Genomic DNA, 17,021 nt, shown 5'->3' with positions numbered 1-17,021 from the left:
GTCGCGTGTGCCAGAGGAGCCTCGCAGCAGGGAAGGCTTGCGAGCAGCTGAACCCCAAAACACCCGGCTTTGAGCTCAGGGTTCGGCTGCCAGGGAAAGCTCGGGAGGAAAGCAAAGGGTCGCTGTGCTCGGTGCAGGACAAGCTCGTTGAGAGGGACGGTCCAGTCAGTCCCTGAAAATCTCCCAGGGAAGAGGAGAAGGGATGGAGGGAGGAAAGCGTTTTGCCTGGGGTCATGCTGCAATCAGCATCATCCCGGGAATAGAAGGTTCCCACTCTGCCATTATGTCATACTGAGGTTTTTCTGACGGACCTTGGCACCCTCATGTTCTCCACGTCACCCCCAACCCAAACGGACCTTTCCCATCAACCACCTGCTCCTCTCCACTCGGGTCATTCCAAGGAACTTGCTCCTCTCCACACTTTCCCCTTTGGGTGCCCTGCTCCAGTTAGTTGTGTCCTTTTGATTGCAAGTTCCTCGGTAAAAGGACTGGAATCATACACTGAAGTACTTCTGGAAAAGTGTCTTAATTGAACCTTTGCATGTCTAAATACTCCCTCACTTCTTTAACCCACCCCATCCTGAGAACTTGAGCCTCCAAAGCATATGGAAGTACGTTGGGCATTCCTAAATATCTTCAAGTGTGTCTTATCACCCAGAGCATCCTGTGGTGCATGGCAATGCAGCAAAATTCACCTGACTGTGACTGCCAGATGTGTGATCCCAAGGAGAGCCCAGCCTGCTCCTCCCACTCAGAACTCCCTGAATTTGCTGGCAGTGCCCCCAGTCACTGCAGATGCCATAAATTCTGCAGGCTTTCTTTCCCTTTTAAGTGAGAGTAAAGGTTTTTCCCCAAGCTTTCAGCAGTTTAGGGAGCATCAATAAGAATCCGTGGATAGGGGTGCTGGGTCTGTTGGCAGCCCCTTTTTCTCCTGAACCATGTGAGTTGTAGCCCAGTGTCTCTATTCTCAAACAACCTCCTAAATATTCTATGCAAACTTCAGGAGTATGGCCCAGGTCAGAGCACCTGAGCTTCACAGAGGAGGTTGGAAAACTCACCTGCAGCAGAATGAAGAAAATACCAAATGCCAAGGGCCAAAAGCAGTGGCCCCATCTGAGCATGTTAATCAAACTCCAGCACGAAAATCATGCATAAAAAAAACAACCCTGCACTGAGCTTTTCTATTATCATAATGTTGGAGCACCTCACGACCACTAATTGTTGATGAGACCCCTGGCAGAGCAGAAAAACACCATTACTGTCACTTTACAGACAGGGAACAGAGATAGAAGAGGTGTTTATATCTGAACAAGTTGCCCTCAGCTCCCCTTATCATTAATGGAGAGAAAAAGACATTTTTGGACATAATTCACTGCCCTGTTTTAGGGCAGTTTCAGTCTCCTGCAGGATGAGATTGTGTTCTAAGAGATCTGATTTCTCTCGTTGGACTGGGAAGGAATTTAGCAACACCTCCTGGGGATGGAAATATTCCCTTTTACTGAAAGGAATCCCCATTCTCCAAAAGGTGGGTCCATAAAAGTCAGTAGCAGAGCAGGAATTGAATTCAGGATTCTTATACTTTAGTCTGATGCTTACATCAAAACACAGATGGGCATCTAAGGTGAACAAAGGCCAAGGAGCCATCCCAGCAGTAACAAAATTGAGGGGGCTTGAAGGAAGCTACTTATGGGTAAGGAACAAAGGGGATGGAGGAGGGAAAACTGAAATATCCTAAAAGAGCAGGTTAAAAGGGCAGTCAGGAAAGGGGACTATTGGAAGAAAGGAAACAGATGACAAGATAGCAGAGTTAGAGGTCACAGACTGTCCATAATACGCTGCAGATGTGGGGAAGATCCAGGGGCAGCACACACTGAATATCCCAGTGAACATATATGGAAAATCCCTGCTAAGACACCATTCCCAGTCCAGATGGTGTTAAGGAGGAACTCAGTCCTTTCCCAAACACCTTCTTCACACTCCCCTCTTCTTCATTTTAATAACTGCAGGAGAAACAGGGAAAGCAAACAGATGACTCCAGAGATCACACAGGGAATACAACTGGGAGCAGATCCCACCATTGCACCCCAGGCTGAAACCCTGACAGTGAATATCCTGGGAATTGGACTCCAATTCCAAATTCTGCAGCTTATTTTTATTTATGAAAAAAATATACAGAGGTAGGCTTGGAAATGGGATGACAGGGCTGACCTGTTCATCTTGGAGGGGGGACCTGCAAAGTGGCCACCAGCAAGTGTTTCCATCGGGAGAGTGAACACAAAAAAGTAATAGCTCAGCTCTCTGCAAGCCATTAAAGGGCAGTTAATGAAATCACCTGCCACAGAGAATTGACAAAACATAGAAAATCAGTCACTTCAGAGTCTGCCAGAGCATCCCTGGCACGGACAAGGGGCCTGATGGCTGGGGTATATTTAGTGCCAGTGAGATCATCTTTCCTAGCAGGGCTTGCCTTTGCAGGGAGGAGAAGGGCAGCACTTCCATGGCAATGTCAGTGTGAGCCTGAAGAGGGAAGCGCCTGAGATTTCCTTAACAGGGAGGAAAGCAGCACAGAGGCAGCCAGGGCTACAGCAGGGGCTGCAAAGCATGATTAAGGTTAAAACCCAGGGGAAAAAAAACCCACATAATATCAATACTGGTGTGTTGAACAATAGCAGGTATCAGCACAAGGAGTTTGTGGTTATTCAGCTCCTGTTGCCACATCCCAACCTGGGACTGCTCAAAGCTTTTTCAGGAGGGGTAGAGCTCAGATCCCCCCCAGCAGGTACCTCTGGTTCAAGCTAAAGATTAATCCTTTTTAGTGTATAACACCTTGGTGAACAGTCCTGCACCTGCACATACACACACACACATTGTGTTGACAATTTGTTAAAGCAGAGCACTGGAATACTAATTACAACAGATCTTTCAATCCCTTGCCCTTCATCACTGCTTTGCAGCACTAAAAAGAATCAGATTCCTCTCAAAAAAAGAGAGACCTGCTTAAAAAAAAATAATGAATTAACCATCAATGCTCAGTTTCAGGTGGTTATTATACTTACTATGAGTGTCAGGATGCATTTGGGACTTTCAGTATTTATATGTTACATTTACCTGCGTCTCCCCAGCACAAGCAGCCCCCTCCCCTCAAAAATAAAAATATCCCAGTCATGTGCCCCAAAGCCAAAGCCATATTACACCTCTAAATGAACAGATGTAATACACCAGGGTAGTGCTGCACTACTCACCATCTTCAAATCTATTCTTTTCCTACTATATTATGATAATTTATTTCGCTACCAGGGCTCCCAGGTGAGTTCAATTCTCCAGCTTCCAAGCAGACAAAAATGCTAACCCGGCAGAAGAAGTTTAACAAAGAGCCTAAAGGCAGCAGTCTCCTAAGATCTCCCACCTCTCCATACATATTGCAGGCTGAGACAGACGTGCAAGGAAAACAGAGATATAAATTTGGAAACGTTTTCTTTTTCTTCTCCGTGAATAGCAAATTAGCTAAAAATTCAGAATTTACGTGGGATTTGGGGAATTAATTTACATCATCACAAGGGGGAGAAGGGGCTCGAAAGCATCAAAAGATTTTGACTTTTCCATCTCGCAGTAGAAATACCTGCAAGAAGAGAGCTAATTAAACAACAGCAAAAAGTAAAAAGAAGAGGAAAGAGGAGGTGGGGAGGTCAAATAACCATAAGTGGTTGTTTCATACGCTATAAAACTTTCACAGCTTGTTTGTTGTATTGAAAAAGAGGAGGGAGAAAAAAAATCAGTTTTGATTTGGCACCGGGCTGGGTTTGGGCTGGGTTTATTTATTCTTTCTGAAAAATTTTTCTCTGTTCTGTGAGAAAACAACAAAATGAGTGTGAGAGACACTCCAACCTAACATGGTGCCAAGGTCCTATCCCTTACAGACTGTCTGAAGGGCAGGAGAAATGCCTCAATGTGTGTCCCCATCCCTCAGGGCAGCTTATCCTCAACATATTCCCTTAGACCCCAAGGATATAAATCAGCTGTGTACAAAATCCCAGAGAAACCCACAGAAACTTGTAGGCAGTGGGGAAAAGATCAAAGTGCCCGTAGTGTGTGAAACCACATCCATCCCAGCAGATATCACAAGTCATAAACTCCCCCTGATAACCCGGCCTTAATCAACCAGATGACAAATGAGGCAAACACGGGGAGATTTGCACAGTGGCAGCCGAAATGTTTAATTAGATTTCATCAGAAGGGGTTCTGAAAAATTCATATGATGAGGTCTCTGCCAGTCTCGATGATAACCTTTTCCCTGACATGGCTGGAATTTATTGCCAGCTTCAGTTAAAAAAAAAAAAAAATAAAAATTAGGAGAAGTTGAAAGGAAAGATGACTCCAGACCTCATCCATGAGCAACCCAGCAGGGTGGGATACCAGCAGGGCTGGCAGGAGGAGCAGTGGTTTGCATTGCCAGGATGCCATAGATACAAGTGTGCTGGGGTCCTTTGCCAGTGCACCACAACAGCTAAAAAAAAAACCCAACCATCAGCAAAGCTTCCCAAACCCACCAAAATCCCTTAGGAGCTTCTGTTTTGTTATCCAAAGGGACCCAGCCCTGTGAATCACCAGCAGAACACGTTCAGCATGGCAGAGTGTAACCAGAGTTGAAACCCACAGATGATTTGCTCCCAACTTTCCTCTCCAGACTTTGGCACCCCCAGGGGCCCAACCCATCTCCCTTCAGAGCCTTGGAGCGTTCCATTTGTTTCCAACACACACTTCCAGGCTCACTGCACCAAGGGGGATCCCAGCCTGGTACCTACTGGATGCAATGCTACTGATACATAAAAATAAACTCTTACCAGGAGTTATCTTCCATGGGATTAAGGGATATCTCTGTTAACAAGGTCCTGCTGCCTCTGTGGGCACCAACCCAGCTGGGAAATCTATTTTTTGTGGTCTTACATTGAAATATTACTCCAACTCTTCACAATATCCCATGTCTTTTTTAGTTTAGGAGATGAATGATCCTCCTTGGGATCACAGCTGTTGTAACAAAGGCCAGTATGGAGACAGTCAAGCAACGACAAAGTCAAATTCATAAAAAAGTCATCATTGACATCAACCTAGATTTGACACCATCAGGTTTCAGTCATCTATAGGGTTACCTGTTGCAATCACAGCTGGGAAGATGCTTTCTGGTCACCCTGGGCACAACATCCCAAGGGGACTTTGCAAATCTCATCTTTGATTAACTGCCCTGGTCTAGTCTTCAATCTATATTTTTACCCCTCACCCAGCCAATCAAAGCTTTTCTAATTCCAAAACTGTCCAGGAACCTGCAGCTCTTCCATATGGTTTCATTTAGAAGAGGTGAAAGGCCACTGACAGGGTTTTGAAGGGTCAAAAAAAAAAAAAAGAAAATCAAGACAAAGCAAAAAGACAAGTGTGAGACCAAGCAGGAACAGATCCCTGAATCCTGCAGAGCAACACACTTCTTCACTCCTGCAGACACCAGACAGGTTGGAGTCTACAAAACCCAGCACAACTCTCTCATTCCTCCCCCCAGGCTTCACACATCAGTCCTACAACCAGCAACCCATCGAAGTCTGATTGCTCTCAAGCCAGGCTGCCACCACACGAGGGGGGGAAAGATCAAGTTGGAGAGGGACAGGGTGGGTGTTATTCCTGCTTTCCTTTCTCTTGGTTTTCCGAGCCCCACCAGCAGCATTCCCAACCTGTGGATGTGCTGATGGCATTAAAGTTCCCTGACAGGGGCTCACATCCTTCCCTTGGATGCTGAGGGGCTGCTGCACACAGGGGTGTCTGGGTGTGTGCTGGGGAGAGATGGAGAGAGACCCTTCAAATTATCTCCAGCACATTCCTTTTTGCCTTTCAGTTAAAAGCTGGCTCATAAACCAGAACTCTTGTCCCCACACTTTGGTTGCCAGTTAAGGGAAGGGCTCTTTTTCCAAGGCCCCCTTATACAAAGTGTGGTCCCTTCTCCAACTGCAGTAATGTGACTAATTACACCACTTTTGTTTACTCTTATGAGCCCACCCTGCCTTTGCCAGACCAAGAATTGGACTCTGATCACTGCCAGAAGTGCCCAATTATGGGTCACAAACTGAGCAAAGCCTCTCCCAACTTAAACATCAGCAGTGGGGGGAGAAAATTCCTGTTAAACTAAGCATTTCCCTGTTTTTCCTCAGGGGTATCCACAAATTGGTTTCAAATTAAAGGGTTCCTAGAGGTGGGCTGGGGGAACTACTTGTGGCAAACTGTTTCCACAGAGCAAAAGCCAGAGAACAAAGCCTGAAAGGCTTTGTTTATTTAAGAAGTGTTGGTTTCATACACCCCCTCTCCATATATATGCCCATTTTAAAATACATTTCAAAATTCTTCATCCATGGCTATTCTGTTTTCAGCCAGTCCAAGCCACAGCCATCTTTGTACCCTCCTTTGGATGCTCTCCAATAACTTTATATATATATTTTTTTATACTGTGGCACTCAAAGCTGCGCACAGGGCTCGAGGTGAGGCTGCACCAGCACAGAGGGACAGTCACCTCCCTCAACTGCCTGGAGATGCTGGGCCTGAAGCCCCCCAGGACATTGTTGGTATTTTGGGCTGCCAGAGCACGCTGTTGGCTCATATAAAACTTGCCATGGACCAGAGAGAGCAAGGCACTGAATCTGGACCTCATTTTCATGGTTCACTCCTCACCAGTGCTCAGCTTCCATCCTTTCTGATTCCTTCCTGCAGACAGGAGCTGCCAAATAGTAATATCTGCATCCACCCCTACCTGCAGCTGAACCAGAGATCAGTCATCTGGCCAAAGGGAGAGGGAGGAGGTGGGACAGACTGTGGAGGTGATTCTGGGCACAGATACAGCCACAGGATGGTGAGGGGGACGGTGTGGAGGATGCTGAAAGGAAGAGATGGATGCACAGTGCCTTATCAGGGACTTGCTGTTCTTTCAACTGGCTCCCTGATAACATATGGAGCTTAATCAAATATGTAAATGATGTCCTATCTAGAGACAAGGGAAATAGAGAAATAAACCCAGGGCCCATGCATGAAAACAAGTTGATAAAATGAGGGAGTGGGGAGAAGGTTTCCTCTTTTTGATAAAATTCTTTCAAAAGATTAAATTAAAGCAAAACTAATTAGGAGAACCACACTTAAGACGACTTCCCGTAAGAAGGGTCAGCAGGCAAGAGGCATTCAAATCAAAGGCAGATGCAAGAGGCACTTCAAGGGCTCCCTGAAAAGTCATTATCCCAGTCAAAAAGGAAGGGGATAGAGAGGAGGAAGGCATGACAAGAGCCTTTCTGACTGGGCATCCATCCTGGCATTAGGTGGAGTTAAACAGCCTCTTTTTGTCACCCCAGAGAGCAGAAGTAGCAGGTGAAGACCAGAACTGATCATCTGATGTTCCATCCACAGCACCAACCCGAGAACAAAGGGACAAAGGGAAGTAAACAGACCATGGGGACATGGGAATATATTTGCTTTTCCTTGTATCCCACCCTGTGTGGTTTCCACTGACAGCACAGCCATGCCAGGTTCTGCAGCCTGAACACTCCACACACAGAGCTACTGACACCATGCAGAAAATCACCTGCCACCACAGGGCAGGTGACAACCAGCAGCACAGCAAGCTTTCCCCCAGGAGGCTGCAGGACCCATGGATTTCAGCAGGTAACAGGCAGCAGGACATTGTCACCTGTCTCTTTGTGTCTGGTTTTGTCGCTAATGTCCCCCTGCCTGCACAGCACATCCTCAGCCCGCTGTGGGGGAATCCAGCTCAGCTGCTCTGCCACTGGAAACCTGTCAAATGCAAGCTGCATTTAAAGGAAGAGTCTAAAAAGATGATGGTACAACCTGCTGCCTTCCCTGCTGCTCTGGGTCCACTGGAGCTCGCTGTTCCTAGTGGAGTTGGGAACAAAAACACACAGTGCAGCAGCGCCAATGTGGAATTTGGAGGGATTAGACAGTTATTTGCAAGTCTCATTGCATGATCACAAGATCCCATCTCTGACAAGACTCTGAGTCACTGTTTAACCAGAATCTCCAAAAAAAAAAGAGCAGCACTCAACACATTTACACAAGGCACCCAGTGAAAACACAGCTCAGCCAGAGCCTGAACACCAGCACGGAGATGGCTGAGTAGTCAAAAAGCAGAGAGGGGTGCTTGAAGGAGAGACATGGAAAATTAATAGCTCTCTGCCAAAGAGCAGGCTCCAACCCTTCCTGGGAACAGCAATCTTTCTAACAGGAAAAAAAAAACCAAACAGGGAGTTTTCCTACTGCAGTTGGACCCTGCCATGGGCAGTGAGCTGGTTGCAGTGTGTGACACAGGCAAGTTGTAGCTGGAAGTCCCAGAGCAATGGAAATGAGGGATATGAGAGTCAAAGCAATCACCTGCAGTGATGGACCCATTAGTGGGTATGTAAAACAACTGTTGTCTGCACCAGGATCTGAACACAGGCCCCCTGGTGTGGTTTAGGGCAGAGGATGGATCACATTCAGGCTGGAAGGCACCTCAGGAGATCTCTAGTCCAACCTCCTGTTCAAAGCAGGGTCTGCCCAGAGATCAGACCAGGTTGTTCTGTCTATTCAGGCCTTGAAAATTTCCAAGGATGGAAACTGCACAGCCTCCATGGCAACCTTCTTCAAGGATGGGTTCTCATGGGAAAAAGCTTTTCCTTCTATCCAGTTGTAAGTGCTTTCATGTCAACTTATGCCTGTCTCACATCCTCTTCCCACCCATGAATGCGAAGAGCCTGTTTCCATCTTCTCAATAACCTCCTTGTTGACATGGGAATGCTGTTGTTAAGTTTTCTCATATCCAGCCTGAATAAGCTCATTTCTCATCCTCTCCTTTCAGGGCTGATTTTCCAGCTGCTGGCCAATCCTTTCACCCTTTCCTGAACCTGTTCTTGTTGATCAATAACATTTTTGTTCTAAGGAGCCTAAAAAACTGGGCTCATTATCTAGATATGGCCTAGCAATGGAGTTCAAGAGGATCACCTTCCCCTCACAATCTACTGTCAGTGCCCCTATTTGCATGGCTGAGGATGTTGTTGGTGTCTCTCTGCCTGGGCACACTGATGGCTCATGTGAGGATGCCCAGGTACTTTTCTGTGGAGCTTCTCCCCAGCCAACCAGTCCTCAACCCGAATCGTTCCAAAAATCCAGTCCTGCGTCTTTGATTTCACCCTTGGAGACAGTATCCATTCACCCAACACTTTTAGGCCATGCTGGACTTCATTATCACCAGCTATTGGTGATTTTTACATGAGCCAGGACAAGTGGGTCTCACTGCCCACACTGACTCCCACCCCCCCAACACGAGCATCAAGTGCCAAGTTCACCACAGCTGCAAAATCCCAAATTTCTGAGTGCTACAGCCAGGAAAATGAACTGCTTTTCAGGCATCTAAGCTGGCAACAACATCTCAAAGTGAAGCTGCATATCAGTGTAGGACACAGACAACCACAGCCTTCACAGATGTCAAACTCAGACGGGAACCAGCATCGCTCCATCACAAGTCAGTGAAGCACCCGGACTCCTGCTGGTTTAGGAAGCTGTGAGGAGAGGCCAGGGTGAACAAGCCCCTCTTGCAGAAACCATCTTCCCAGCAGGAGCCAGAGCCTCTACAGCCTGTTTTCAGAGCAGTCAAGTCCACTTGCCAAACAGCTGGGGGGAAATAAAAATGAAATTCAAAAAAACCCCGACTCTTTCAAGGCAGTGGAGGGAAGGAGAAGGAAGCAGAGTTTCCCTGCTGACATTCACACAGAGCTGTCAGCAGCAGGATACCCTCCAGGGAATATCAAAACTGAGCAGGGTTTCTTGGTTTTTGTGTATTCAGAAACCCCCTTGCCTGGAGAAACAGTGAGGATCTGCCTGCAGGTACCATGAGACTGTCACCCTGCTCATGGTGAACTCTGGGTGCCACAGTAGCTCCAGCTCCTTGGATGAGAGGTGAGGAATCAGAGGAGAAGAGGGAGATACTCCTCTTCATGCGGGTACCTTATGACATCACCAACGCACTCAGAGCTCTGCTGCCTGTGGGTTTCTTCCCACCTTTTGAACCCTTTTACCTTACTAAGACTTTCTGCATGAAAAACAGAATAGTTTGGGTTGGAAGGGACCTTAAAGATCATCTTGTTCCAACCCCCCTGCCATGGGTAGGGACATCTTCCACTAAGACCAGGTTGCTCAAAGCCCCATCCAACCCAACCTTGAACACTTCCAGGGATGGGGAAGCCACAGCTTGGCACTTGAGTGCAATCCAGCTTGGAGGAAGGACCTCACATGCAGCCAGTGCCACCAGGATTCATCTGCTTTCTGCTAAACAGAACAAATCCTGCTCTGGGAAGGGATCTCACCTCACATGCAAGGGGAAAATGATGGTGGCAAGAGGACCCACCACAGCAATCACACAGAATGTGCTGAGCTGGAAGTGACTCACAAGGATCATCGAGTCCAGCCCCCAGCCCTGCACAGGACCATCCCCAAGGGTCACACCATGTGCCTGAGAGGATCATCCTAACATTCCTTGAGCTCTACCAGGTTTGGGTTTGTGCCCACTGTCCTGGGGAGCCTGGTCAGTGCCCAACCACCCTCTGGGGGAAGAACCTTTTTCTAGTATCCAACCTAAACCTGTCCTGACACAACTTCAGGCCATTCCCTCAGGTCCTGTCCCTGGTCCCCATAGAGCAGAAATCAGTGCCTGCCCCTCCTGAGGAACTGCAGTTGTAGACTGTAATAAGGTCTCCTCTCAGTCAGACCTGCAGGTCTGGGTGCCCTTCAGGGTTACCTGGCTAAAGTTGTCCTCACCCTACCACAAAGCAAGGTGCATCTTCTCCAACCTACAGGCTCCATCCATACCTATCAGTGGTTCCCACTCCCCCTTTGAGGCAGGTGGGCTATAAATAGCACTGTAAATCCAACCAGGAGAGCTGCCAGGGACAGGGCAGCCCCAGCTCCACATCCAGAAACCTGCAGGGGCTCAGACTCACATGTGCTTTCCAATCCAATTATGTATTGGAGGAAGCCAACCTTCCCCAACACCACCGTGGGCCGAAAGGAGAACTGCAAATCCAAGCTCTCAGATCTCAAATTCTCCCTGTGATGTTTTGTCTCTGGATCCAAGGAAAGCAGGGTCTCGAGGGTTCAGGGTAATCCAGAGGGTTGTTCGTGGAACTGATCAGTACTGAGAATTTTCTACTAAATGGAGTTGATACCTGTTGGAAGTGCTGGCCATATTCCAGAGCTGTCTGATGTGAGTGAAAACCCTCACCCCCAATGGCAAGTCCAAATCTAAAAAGCCCTTCAAAGTCAGCAAACTGATGGGATTTGATGAAAAATGAAATCCAGGCCACAGAGTGAAAGTATTGGTTTTTAAGCCAAGGTTCTATCTCTGCGAGGAATTTAGCATAGAAAAGGCTTTGAGTGAAATATTTGGATGGAATAAATAAACCCTATTTCTTCTGGGGAAGTTTCAAATAAATGGAAATTTCTACTGCTCCATTTTCAAATAAACATTTCAAAATGGTCCAAGAGCTTTGTCTTGTTGGAAATAGAATTCCTAGGGCTGGTCCCAGGTTGACATTTGCAAACTCAACTCGCCCTTTACACCTGCACCTACACACAGAATAATTGTAGGTAAGTTGTATTTCTTTGACTGGAAATGATCTGCACAAAAGCAGTGACCCATAAATTAAATGCCTAGGGAAGGAATGCAAGGAATATGGAATCCTGCTATGCTCCCTTAGTGATGACAGGTATTAGTGGCACATGATTCGACCAGACACACCAGGAAAAAAATCCAAACCAAGCATAAAAAACTGTGCAAAACATCTCCATGGGTACATCTCTGCTTTTCTCCTGCCACTGCAGTGAAGAGCCAAGCATGTAATGAGAGATTGAGCAAAGGAAAAATCAAAAGCCAGTGGATTTTGGCACCTGGTTGTTTTACAGCAGAGTTGTTTGCAGGAAGGACATACCCTGTTTGCAGGAAGGAATTACTCCTGTGCTGTTTGCAGGGAGACAAAACAGACATTTGTTAAACTCAAGTGGGTTTTTTGTATCTCCTGAAAGAAATCAGTAAAAATTCCCAGGGGTGAATTTCAGCCATGGGTGTTGTCCCAAGCATTCAAGGAAATAGGGATCCACTTCTAAGGAAGCCCATCAGGCACCTGGATTATGAAGCTGTGGCAACTCTTACTGACATTGTGCTGGGAACACCACGGACCAGCCAGCACAGGAGGTAATTACAGATGCTGGGTTCAAACCAAAGCACTGGCAGATTAAATATTTCTCATTAAACAATACCACAGCATCTTTAATGCCCACAAGTGGTCAGGAGCTGGTTTTCTGTCTCATCTGTTGAGCTGTTTGATACGATCATACACCTCACAACACTTAATGCATTCATTTTCTAAAATGATCCTTGAGCAAGGAAAACATTCCCTAACATTTGCAGGAGAGACAAGGAGTGAAGAAGACACACCAGGAGTTTCTGGCAGAGCAAAGAACCGAACCCAGGTGTCTCCCAACCCACTCCTCCCTGGGCCACCCATCTCCATCCCCATCCATGGAACCTTTAATCCAAGGGCAGAGGCCTCCATGCATTAGATATGGGGGAGATTTTTGGGGGGATTTTTCTTTTCCGTAGCTCTGCATTCTTATCCTATTTATTTCCTCATTCTGCAGGGCTGTGGACGAGCCAGCAGAACTGGAGGGAATATTTCTCCAGCACGTTATTCAGTGCCTTCCTGATGGGCTGCACAGGCAGCTTTGTGAATGAGCAAGGGTTGCAAAATGCATTTTGCCTGGGGCAGTGAAATCGCTGGGGCCAAGCAAGTCATTTGGTTTCGCTCACACTTCCCCTGCCCTACCTCTATCTTAGTTTTTCCCTTTTCTTTCTCCCTTTGTTGTCTTGGTTACACGGGCAGATTCCTGATACGCTGCTAGTTTTCATTTTAATGATATGCTCCCGTAAAGCACAATATTTTGCTTCAAGTTGTGTGTGCCACTGGATAAACTCCTCTGCCACGTGTGACATTTGTGTATCAACTGACAGATATTGCTTTATGACTGTGGGTATTTTGCAGAGAACTCACAGATCACATAAATCAAAATCAGATATGCAGTCTGCCACTTTCTTAGGAAAATACACACAGAGAGGAAAATGCTGGAATTGCGGGGGGGGGAAAAAGACGGAAAGTTTCTCCCAAACCATCTTGCAGCAAGTCTTCCAACCACTGAGTAAATCCTGCTATCTTGGAGATAATCTCCTGACTCTTTCATGTTATCCAAAATGTTCCACTGCAGCTTGACTGAGTAGCTGCACTGTACCAGAAGCAGCCTGGTAGGAGCCAACAGCAGGAAAAAAAAAAAAAAAAAAAGGAGATAATTCCTGGGATTTGTCCACTGGTACCTGGAGTTTCATATAATCCTACAAAGTTCATCCTAATTTAGTACTGTTTTTTAAACAGAACACAAACACCATGCCAACATAATGTATTATGCTGGAGTTGCAATCTCAATGCAGTATTTTCCTTGCTTCCTATTCAACAGCACCTGATGGATGGAAAACAAAGCATCAGAAGGCCCATGAAGTCTTGACAGGGGCCAAGGGGAATCCAGGGGAAATCCTGAGTGCCAAACTGGCCTTGTGTAGCACCCAGAGGGGAAACCAGGCTGGTGTCCTGAGCTCAGACACCCTCAGGAGCACTGGGGGAGGACAATAAGTAGAGGAGAGTCAATAATTGCACAAGTCACTGCAAGGATGGACCGTACCTGCAGGAACTAAATGCTACCAGGAGTCTGGATCAAGTGGTCCAAAACAACACCACATGTTCAGAGGAGCCCCATTTTGCTTTGTGTTCTGCCTCTCTGGTGGAGATTTACTCATCCAAGAAAGGTCCCAGCCCAAGGCTCCAGCCCTGCTCCAACTCATGCACCCAAAGCAGTAACAACCACAGGCAGAATATTCAGCACATGAGGAAAAAGGGAATGAAATGAAGCTTTCTCAAATTACATCAGCCACTTCAGCTCCCCTCTTCTCATTCTTTACCCTATAAGGCTGTCCTTGCTCCCTACCACACTCCTTGAAGCACGGAAAGCTCTCTCTCCTATTTTCCCCTATTAAAAAGGAATCAGATCTTGGATTCTGCAACGTGACCCGCAAAGGCAAAGAGAGCTGTGGCTGAGTTTGCTTCTCCTGGAGCCAAAGGAAAAACCAAAGGCTTGGGAGTGCAGGGAGGCAGCAGTCATTAACTGTTAAGGTCTTTTGGATATTTACCATTCAGATCTCGGCCACCCCATTCCCCCCCCCCATGCAAGAGACTGACTGGAGAACTGAACAGTTTATTATGATATCACAGATGACAGGGAAGCAAAACCTAATTAGTCAGGGGAGGAGATTATTTTCATTATGACCATTTAAAAAACAATTTGGCTCCTTTTCCACGTGCCTGAATTAAAAAAAAAAAAAAAACAAAAACACAAACAAAGAAACAAACCACCAACATATTCTCTTTTCAAAAGCACAAGCAGCCTTTCCTCTGTTGAACAAAACCAGAGACATTTGCCAGTGGGCAGGATCTCATTCCCCTTGCAGCCCTCCCTCAGCATGGGGAAAATGCCATCTGAATTTACAACCCTGGTTTTCTTTTCAAGTGCAGAGACAGGTAGAGGAATAAAAACAGATTTCAGGCATTCCTTAAGCATCTATGAGCAAGCAACTCCCTTCCCCTTGTCCTCTCTTCCCATCCTCTGCACAAGACACAGTGGGTCACCTTCTCAAAGCACCTTCCTTTCCCCAGCTTGGAAGTCTTTACTTGCAAGAGGGATTCAAAGAGAGAACAACACCCAACACAACCCCCAAGGCTCTGCCCAACCTCCCTTTCCCAACCTCTCACCATTATCATGGCAAAGCCACACAGTCTCCTTGCACATACAATATTTTACAACCCTCCCTGGGCTGAGCTTTCAGACAAACATTGTCAGACTGGCACAAAGAGGTTCAAATGGAGGCAAGGTCCATCATTAACATGAGAAGGTCACTTTTAACACCTCTTCTTCCCTTGAGAAAACCACAGGTAGATGATTCCACCTCGCAAGCCTCTCTTTTATTGCCTTACACGGCAAACTGCAGAGCTACTGCCATGCAAAGGGCATTTTCTAGTGAGAACACACAGGGAGGAACATAAATACACTCTTTATTGCATTTGAGATTATGTGGCATCAACCATAAACATAAAAGCTCATTATCCTTCAAGACACAGCTTTCTTTTGATGAAAACACTCTTCCTTCAGCACAAGCACCAGGCCTGACACAAACAGAGCAACCACTAATCCCATGCTGGACTCGTGCTGAAATCACAGCCCAGTCACATTGAAAGACCTCCAGAGCATGAATCCTGTTGCTTAAGCTTCAGCCACAATCAGTTTTCCTCCAGCATGCACAGATACCCTGTGACCAACTGCTTAATTAGAGATGGTCTGAGCACAGACAACTCTGTTGGATGTGAATTACATCAAGCCTGTCTGTGACTGGACGTGTGGTTTGACTTCAGAAACGTTCATCTTCTGACGAGCGACAATTTGGAAGAAGGATTTTTATCCTTATCTCAGATTCTCTCAATCCCTCAAGGGTGAAACACAGGGTATTTTTGCCAACCAAAACATTTTTTTTTAATCCTCAAAACAGGAGAATCTTAGCATAAAAACTGTTCTCAGGCTCAATGCAACGCAGCAAATCTCCTCAAGAACATGAAAATCTGGAGTTAGAGGACCACATCGGGTCTTACCTTTTTGAGCTTCCCGCTCTTGGTGCCCACAAAAGCCAGGGAGTGGTTCTTGTAGACGTAGGCAATCACAGATGTCATCCTGTCTCCATCCTCAGTATAAATGGGGAGCCCTCTCACCATGGATGATACTCCCAAGGGGGCATTCATGTCCAGGCCACAGAAATTGTCATCGATTGTTAACAGCTGCAAACAAAAAGAAAAAGAGGGTGTAAACAAGTGAAGTCACCCATTCTTTAGCCATTTGGGAAGTGTCCACCAGTTGCATAACAGGTCTGTAATTTAGGCAAGCTGACAAACCCCTGAGGGCTGGAGAAACAGAGAGGTGGAAAAAAAGTTTGTCCAAAAGTTGTGTGATGAGTTACAGGCAGAAGGAAAACTGGAAACTTGGTTGTCTTGAATGACAGCCCAGCAGGATACATTACTTTAAGCCTTTTTCCTACTGCTTTACCAGTCAGTTCAACCAGTCAAGACCCAGCAGTCAAAGACAAAATCTGCTGAAAATGCCTTAAACATATCTAGTTCTGTCAAAAAAAAAGTATGCAAGTTATTCCCATGGGATCCAGAATAAGAATCACCGAACTAAATCTGCCCTGGCAAATAAAAAAGACCCTGACCTGCCCTCTGGGCCCAAGACCCAATATAATAATCACATCTATGAAATCTAAATAATCCTCCCAATTCCAAACTCTTTAGGATTGCTCATGCTACATCTTGGACATTACAGTCCTCCAAGGCATGTCCAGGAATTGTCTGGGAGAGAGATGGTCAGCCCAGGCCAAATCTGCAGTAAAGATCATCATAAGAACTAAACTCTATAAACTTAGAGCCCCTTCCAGTACCTAAAGGGGCTCCCAGAGAGCTGGAGAGGTATTTTGGACAAGGGTGAATGGCTTCAAACTGACAGAGAGGAAGGTTAGATTGCACATTAGGAAGAAATTCTTCCCTGTGAGGGTAGGGAGGTCCAGAAAAGCTGTGACTGCCCCATACTTTGAAGTGTCCAAGGCCAGATTGGAGCAACCTGGGAAAGTGGAAGGCATCCCTGCCCATGGCAGGGAGTAGAATGAGATGGTCTTTAAGGTCCCTTCCAACCCAAACCATTCTATGTTTCTATGATTCTCCATCTTACAGGGATACTGCAATTCACTCAAGTTCTTTGGAGAGGAGGGAAGGTTTCCCAGCTATTAAGGAAGCTTTCCAGCATTTGTTGGAGAC

The 17,021-nt window shown here is 46.4% G+C and overlaps 1 protein-coding gene across 1 annotated transcript in view; it reads right to left on the bottom strand.

The window, feature by feature from the left end:
- Positions 1 to 17,021, bottom strand: part of LOC108641505 (plexin-A4-like) — a 64,199-nt gene that overhangs the window by 28,096 nt on the left and 19,082 nt on the right. Inside the window, exon 2 of the mRNA XM_018083579.1 lies at positions 15,810 to 15,992. Within this exon, the coding sequence (XP_017939068.1) occupies positions 15,810 to 15,992 (183 nt within the window). The remainder of the gene's footprint in view (positions 1 to 15,809; positions 15,993 to 17,021) is intronic.

The sequence above is a fragment of the Manacus vitellinus genome, unplaced genomic scaffold (genome assembly GCF_001715985.3).
Source record: "Manacus vitellinus isolate BGI_N305 unplaced genomic scaffold, ASM171598v3 scaffold_65_pilon, whole genome shotgun sequence".
Taxonomy (NCBI): Eukaryota; Metazoa; Chordata; class Aves; order Passeriformes; family Pipridae; genus Manacus; species Manacus vitellinus.
This window is presented reverse-complemented; position numbering and strand designations above follow the sequence as displayed.